Source organism: Neolamprologus multifasciatus, chromosome 22 (assembly GCF_963576455.1).
Source record: "Neolamprologus multifasciatus chromosome 22, fNeoMul1.2, whole genome shotgun sequence".
Lineage (NCBI taxonomy): Eukaryota > Metazoa > Chordata > Actinopteri > Cichliformes > Cichlidae > Neolamprologus > Neolamprologus multifasciatus.
This window is the reverse complement of record NC_140459.1, coordinates 7,653,221-7,660,918: the sequence shown is the minus strand read 5'-3', so window position 1 is coordinate 7,660,918 and position 7,698 is coordinate 7,653,221. Positions and strand designations below refer to the sequence as shown.

At 40.0% G+C, this 7,698-nt stretch overlaps 1 protein-coding gene and 1 long non-coding RNA gene across 6 annotated transcripts in view; one reads left to right on the top strand and one right to left on the bottom strand.

The window, feature by feature from the left end:
* The window catches only part of LOC146492814 (uncharacterized), a 181,421-nt gene that overhangs the window by 166,919 nt on the left and 6,804 nt on the right, over positions 1–7,698 (bottom strand). The gene's annotated exons all lie outside the window — the stretch shown is intronic.
* Positions 43–7,698, top strand: part of LOC146492813 (uncharacterized) — a 33,853-nt gene continuing 26,197 nt past the window's right edge. For 3 of the 5 annotated variants that reach the window (XM_085149278.1, XM_085149281.1, XM_085149276.1), the window contains exons 1-8: positions 43–776; positions 1,796–1,922; positions 2,338–2,497; positions 2,585–2,777; positions 3,243–3,314; positions 4,461–6,339; positions 6,448–6,525; positions 7,357–7,470. In XM_085149278.1, coding sequence (XP_085005404.1) covers positions 1,814–1,922; positions 2,338–2,497; positions 2,585–2,777; positions 3,243–3,314; positions 4,461–6,339; positions 6,448–6,525; positions 7,357–7,470 — 2,605 coding nt within the window. In that variant the 5' untranslated portion in view covers positions 43–776; positions 1,796–1,813. The remainder of the gene's footprint in view (positions 777–1,795; positions 1,923–2,337; positions 2,498–2,584; positions 2,778–3,242; positions 3,315–4,460; positions 6,340–6,447; positions 6,526–7,356; positions 7,471–7,698) is intronic. The other 2 variants (XM_085149277.1, XM_085149279.1) reach the window with 2 other exon arrangements.

Sequence of the window (7,698 nt, the reverse complement as noted above, 5' to 3'; positions counted from 1 at the left end):
TCAGCCCAAACCTTTTGTTGCTTAAATCGAACCAGGGTGAAACCTTAAGGGGTCACCACAGTGGATCATCTTTCAGTATCTCATCCTATCCCTTCCATCCTCTATCACACGAAAAGCTGCCAATATAACTCTCCATGTCCTCCTTCACTACATCCTTGAATCTCCTCTGTGGTCTTCCTGTTTTTTCCCCTTGATGTTCAGCATTCGTCATCCAGGTAACGCTTTCCCTCTGCGCATGTCCAAACAGCCTCGCCTCTCTAACTTTTGTCTCCACGCTGTTTTCGTTTTTTATCCAGGTCACTTCCAGTGAACTAAACTAAAAAGAAGTAATGCATAAATGGTCTCCTAGCAGAGAGAGTTGGGAGGGGAGCTCTCTGAAATAAGGTGAAAATGTATCGATTCACTCGTTAAAGCGGCTCAAAAGTAGATACAAATGTGATGAATGTGATTTCCAGTCGGTGTGTTTTACCCGGATTACGAGGACGCTTAACGCCGACGGTACTTGTCCCCGCCATGTCCTCATAAACTGCTCATTCCACTTTCACGGTTCTCCGCTGCTCCTGGTGGCTGAGACGATCGCGACCGCGGATTCGCTGCCGCTGCAGTCAATCCGTGACGTTACCGCCAGTGATTGGTCAGATAAACCGCCGCTCCTCCCAGATCGTGCCCCTTTATCGTCACGTGGTCTCTCATTACCCATGCAAGAAAGATGGCTACTTCTATGCTAGCTACACTTGGAGCTCTTCTTGTTTTTTCTTGTGGACACTAAAGCGGAGGTAACTGTTGTTTGGTGTGAAACCGAAGTAGTTCTTGAAATACATTTAGCTAGGTCTAAAACAACGGGTAAACAGCTCAGAAACCACTGCTGGTTTGTTTCTCACCTGCTAGTTAATGCAAGGATGCTAGCAAAGCATGTATGTGTACAACTAACTGAATGTAAACATTAGCCAGATAGAGCTGCAGCTGTCCAGATGCATGGGTTTTCTGGTCAGTTGTATAGTGCCTGGTACAACTGAGCAGAACAGACAAATTTATCCAAGAAGTTACAGAGGAAAGGTGAACAAACTTCTACATGCAGAGCCACTCAAGTACTTTAGTACAAGTTTGAGGTCTGTGGAAAATCTACTCTAGTGCCAGTTTGTTCATCCTGCTTCACTGCAAATCAAGTGGAAATACTTATTATTATAAGTAATTACATTTAGTACTTAGTGCATTCATTAGTTCAAAGTAGTATCAGTATCAGTTTTTACTTTATAAATAAAACGAGATAGTTGAACTTATTTTCCCAATTTTGTGGACTATTTACATTTGAGTGAACAAATGTTAGAAATATGAGCTTCTTGATTTTTTTCTACCAAACACACGCACATTTTTTGCAACTAAAAGGTTACAGTTGTTCTGAATAAGGTTGGCAGCATGTGTTGAACATATTGTATGCAAGTACATAAAAGGGATGAATGTATTGAAAGTATACAATCTACGATACTTATGCAACCTGGATTTATGCCAGGTGTACTTGAGGAGAGAGAGACTAAGCAATTGATCTAGGCCAGCTTTTATAGCCTGGAACGTCAAGGTAAACTGACTTGTTGACAACCCTCCTATGTTAGTCAATTATCAGTAAGAGCAGGCCTGGACTTCCTTTAATAGTGGGTGGTGCATAACATTATTTTTAAGCACCCCAGATGTGTTTTGGCGTGCATTCGCACACTGAAAACACACCTCAAGCCTCAAACCTTGAATATAAATACACTTTCTGCTGAAATATTTACATTGCCATAATTGTTGTGCTCAGCAGATTTTTCCAGCTGTCATGGAAAACCGACACAAGCGAGTGAATCCAGAGCAAGATGCCCTGGTGCACATTGTGGCTTGCAGAGACAAACCCTTCCTGGAAGAAAGGTTCATAGACTCCTTTAAAGGTATGTGGTGTATATATAAGACTAAAATTAAAGGAAAATTATGCAAACTTGGTAGCTCCAGTAAATGAATATGGTGGTCCCATTAAACTGTAGAGGGGCTTAGACTTTCAAGCAGTGTATTTCTGGTCTTCAGAAGTAAAATTAGACATACTTAAACACAATTTATTTTTGTATATGATGAAGTAAAAATGTGAATATTCCTTTATAAAATATGTCTGGGAAGTTGTGGACTAATCACAGTCAAAGTGGTCTGAAAAGACTTAATTCTACTTTTGCTGGATGTATTTAAAAGGATGATGTCTTATTTGAATGCACAGAGTGCTATATTTATTGCCAAAGTCATGGCAGTTCCAGTGTAAACAGTTTATAGCGAATTTGTTGAACCTAATTTTTATGTTCTTAATAAATTTTTTAGGAAAAGGTGTCTTTACAAACAAAACCATTAAAGCATCTGCCTTTGTTGTCGAGTATCGTGGGAAGATCTTTCTACGCGAAGACGGAAGGCCTAATAAGAGAAGCGGTGATACTTTGAATGGTTTCTTATATGAGTTTACATGGAATGGAGAACAGTGGTGGTAAGGTGTTTGTTTTGCATTTTTAAAGTGTTTTGGACTGTTTTTATACAGCTTCCTTTTATTAAGGGGTTACTTTTGTATGTGCAGCGTTGATGCTTCCAAAGAGGACAAGACCCTTGGAAGGCTTGTGAATGATGATCACATAATTCCAAACTGTGAAATGAAGAAGATTGTTTATGAGGGGAAGCCACACTTGTGCCTCTTTGCACTGGAAGAAATACCTCAAGGCAAAGAGATAACTTACAACTACGGCAGCTCCTATTACTCGTGGCGTCCCAAGGTATGTTTATATTATTAAAGAAGCCTTTCTTTTCTCTGTGCTCATTCAGAAGAAACGGACATCTATAAGTGTAAAATAGCGTTACACTTAGAAAAATCTAGAACTAACCGTGTTTGGAGGAGGCGTTCTCAGTCTGGCTAGTACCAACGAGTAGTCCAAATGTGGTCAGAATGAGAACCCCAGAGTGGCTCTTTTATGATGAGATTGTGATCCGACCTTGGTTCGGATCCTTCTACCAGTCTGAGATTGATGCCTTTCTTTACCCTGGTGTGCTTTGTTTTCTGGGATGTGGCAGATGTGCAAAGTTTTATGAATTCTTTTTAAGACAAATAAAAAAATGTTTTGTAATAATAAAACTCAATCAAACCAGTACACAAATATGTCAAAATTACAGTTTGGTATGTAATCATTTCCAAATATTAATGTTTATATTCAGTTTTCTTTTGTCTTATTTCACATTTACAGGAGTCATGTGATGGACCAAGTACTTCAGACAAAAAAATGTATCAAATTTCATCAACACCCAAGAAAAGAAGAGTACGTAAACAAGCAACAATTTTGTTTTGGAGTACAGAAGTACAGAGGGTTCCTGGTTCGAACCTTATGGTCTCTCGGGGGCCGTTGTGTTTGGAGTTTGCATATTTTACCTGTGCAAGATTTTATAGTCCATGCTTTTTAGGTATATTTCTAAATTCTACATTTGCTGGAGGTTGTTTGTCTGGAAGGTGTGTAGTGGTTAGGGCTGTTCGATATAACGATATATATCGGATGACGATATAAAAACGTCTATCGTTTCATTTTACGCTATCGTTTGTTTCGTGGTGTCGCAAAATAAACTGGTTAAGGTAATATTTTTTCATTGTTTTGATGGTCACTGTAGTGGCTGTATTAATTTCTTAAAGTTTTCTCTTTCTCTTATATTTAATATAACCACACTACGGACGGACAAGCGCCTGTTTTTATGCGTTGTTGTTAGCAACAACGACGGTAACAGCATCGCGTGTCCGCTTGTTTATGTTCCACATAAACCTTTCACAATAAAGCTCAAGATCCTGTTGAGACGTTTCAAAATAAACTGAATCACGTGAAAGAGCAGATTATTTACGGATGAGAAGTAAAAAAGAGATGCCAGGTGCTAAAAAATAAACCTTAGACTCAAACGTTAGAACAGGCTTTTCCCCGCAGCACGCCGTGTAATAAATACAAAGAAAACGGCGGCCGTTACAACTTATGTCTAAAAATGTATAGTTTCATGCATCGGTTAAAACACTCGACTCCAGCTACACGACGCGCAGCTGGAAACACTTCCCGCAAGTCGAGCTGCCCGAGATTCACAGAATTTACAGAAAATGTTACATTTGTGTGATTTATATCGTTATCGGGACGATAGATGTCTTATATCGGGATATGAGATTTTGTTCATATCGCACAGACCTAGTAGTGGTCTGTCTCTCTGGTTTTGCACAGTACCTCGAAGCTATGTGTTTGCTTCTTTTGTACTAGTGATGTTTAACATCTCATTTTAACAACGAAATATTCATGCCTCAAACAGTTCCTCTGATTATTTGATGATAAAGTTGCAAAACAGTACTGCATGATTTTTAAATGCATATAAAAACATATAAAGTATCTGTTAGTAAACCAAATGTAGTCTGTCAACATGCTCTTAATTTGTATTTTCAGTTTAAAGACTCGGATGATGACAGCGAACTACCAGGTCCAAGTCATGACAGTGACCACTCTGCTGATCTTGGAAGGTCATCCAGGGACAGTTCGCCACATTCTGAGTCAGATTCTCAAGAAGTGACGAAAAACTGCAGGAGAGTGTCATCAATTCAGGAGGATGACACTTCGAGTTCTGATGATCATGACTCGGACAAAGACAAGACGTACAAAGAAGACAGATACAAAGGAGACAGATCCAGTAAGGCTGGACTAAAAGGCGGCGGAACATCTTTCACAAAGAAAAATTACTGTTATGTTTGCGGGAAAGGTTATCACAAAATTGCTCGGCATCTTTCAAGCCACATTGATGAAGACCCTGAAATCGCTGAAATCTTTGCCTTACCCAAAAACTCAGCAGACCGGAAAAGTCTGCTGGCCAAATTACGAAAAAGAGGAAACTACAAACATAATCAAGAGGTTCTGAGGAGTAACACAGGACCGCTAAAAGTGGGAAGACGATCATCCCGCTATGTAATGACTGCTGAAAATTTTGTGCACTGCATTTATTGTAAAGTAATGCTTCATAGCAAAGACCTATATAGGCATGTAGCAAAGTGTGCTAAGCAAACAATAAATGCTGCAACACATGGCGAGACGAGCATCTTGGGGGACGTCACCGAGTCGGAGTTCTCTGAAAAGTTTCCGTCTGAAGTTTGGGAGATACTTTCAGTGATGAAACAAGATGAAATTGTATTTTTAATTCAACACGACTACCTTTTCATGAAGATGGCCCAGAGTCTTATTGAGAACAGTGGAAATGATCCGACAAACCAAGAGCGCATCAGACAGAAGCTGAGAAAACTAGGAAGGCTCTTAATAGAGCTCCATGATAAGGGAATAGTGAGTTTTGAAGCAGCACTTAAACCCAGAAGCTTCTACAAAGTTGCTGCTGCTGTCAGAAACCTCTCTGGTTTTGATGAAAAAAAGCAGAAGTACAGCAAACCGAGCCTTGCCTTGTTTTTTGTAAAGTCTCTGAAAAAACTGGGAGAATTTGTTGTCGCACAGAGCGACAGCAGTAAGCGGGTCGTGAGAGATGCTAACACATTCATGATGCTGTGTGCGAAGGAGTGGAAGGAAACTGGCCCTCACAAAGATGCACCTTCATCAAATGAACACAAAGTACACAGCCCCTCTACGATACCGTTCACGCGTGACATACAGACGTTCTACACGCACCTGGAAAAGACTTCTGCTTCTGCCATTGAGTGCATGAAGAAGTATGAAACCCCTCAGATGTATAATTCACTTTGCAGAGTCATACTTGCACAGGTGTCAGTCTTAAACAAATGTGCACCTGAGGTTTCAAAAATGACCCTTAAGTCATTCCAGGAGCGGGACGAGACTACCCAGGTGTTGTCCAAGCACTTTATCAGGATTAATATTGCAGGAAAGACTGGGCAGAACGTTGCTGTTTTGTTGACGTCTCAGCTCGTCAGCGCATTAACGCTGCTTATGAGCAAGAGACCAGCGTGCGGCGTACACGAAGACAATCCTTTCTTATTTGCAAAGCCAGACGGTTCATCTACAAGCCTCTACCATGGAGGCCACTGCGTTCGGGTCTACACAAGAATGTGCTCTGCAAAGAACCCAGAGCACCTCACGTCCGTGCATTTTCACAAGCACATAGCAAGAATTTTTCAGATTCTTAACTTGGAGAATGACGAGCTACCTCACCTTGCTAAACTGCTGGGTCATGACATCCAGATGGACAGGGATTATTATCGGCTGCCCGAAGCGGCTGTTGAACTCGCAAAAATTGCTAAACTGCTTCTGGCAATGGAAAAAGGCTCTCTTGAAAGATTCAAAGGAACCTCTCTGGATGAGATTGAGATTGAAGGTTTGTGTCCAGTATTATGCAGACATAAACACACATTAGCCTGCCAGTGGTCATCAGATTGTCTTTTAAGGTGTTGTGAATAAATGCAGTCTGTTTTGATCATTCAAGATGAATTGGAGCCAGATATGGAGCAGGGCAGCTCTGTGGTGGACCGTGAAGAGTCAGATTTTCTACCTCAGCAGAGCGGTATGTTGCAAAGATGAACCTTTCTGCACCTATTAACCTGGAGTGATTATTCTTTTGGACTCCTCAAATGTCTGTACTATTCTTGTGAACACAGTGAATCTCGAAATCTTCAACTTCAACGCTCAAAAATAAGCTGAAGATTTTGGATGGGAGGGTCAAAGAATTAATTCGCTAAACATGATCAGGTTTCACACAAATGTTCATGAGGACAAAATGAAGGGATGCCATATTCCAGTAACCTTTTTAATACCACTTTAAATTTTGTCCAGATGTGTTTATTAATGCAACTAGAAAATCAAAATATTGTTTTTCTGAACTGTTTCCTGTTCTCTCGGGGCCTGCAGGCCTAAGTTGCCCCTACAAGGCTATAATCAGAGGATATTTGTATTTTTAAGCTACAACTTTTAAGTTTTCCACTATATTGGGTTAGCTGTCATGAACAGTACTTACACAGAGAAAAACAACCTTAAAAGGTTAATGAAGTTATGAAGGATTTTTAAAAAAGAACTAGACAGTATTGTTTATGTGTTCAATCTACTTACATTCAATAATGACTGACTACAAGATTCATCACTCTCAGTGAGCTCATTAAAATCCTTTAAGATCTACCCAAACAAAATTTTAAAACATGACCAAAGGTGAGGATGTACTCACCCTCTGTATCCAGGGCGTGCACATAGTTTGCTTCGTTCCACAACATGAATGGTGAATAAACTAAAAAAGGTGAGAGAAACGGCAGCATGCTGTTATTTGTTTGAAACATCAAAAATAGTTTATGTGAAAATTGTGTTAATGATTTTTGTATTTCAATAATATTTTTGGACTCTTCAGATGATGTGGATCAGCAAGGCGGACAGCTAACTCCTGAGCAGGATGCCATGCAGCACATAAAGGCTTGCAAGGACAAATCCTTCCTGAAGGAAATGTTTATTAATTCCACTAAAGGTTGGTCATGAACCCCTTATAACCGCCCTGTTATGGTTGTTTTTGTAAACTGGCTTTCTCGGCCCCTGTTGATTGTTGATATGAGACACTGAAAGGTAATCTTATAATAGATCATGTAAACAGTGAATACATCAGGAAACTTTATTGCTACACTTTTCGTAAATGCTATTTGATTACTATTGGTCTAGTTGTTACCATGGATTGGTCTTATAGCCTGGTTCTGCTGGA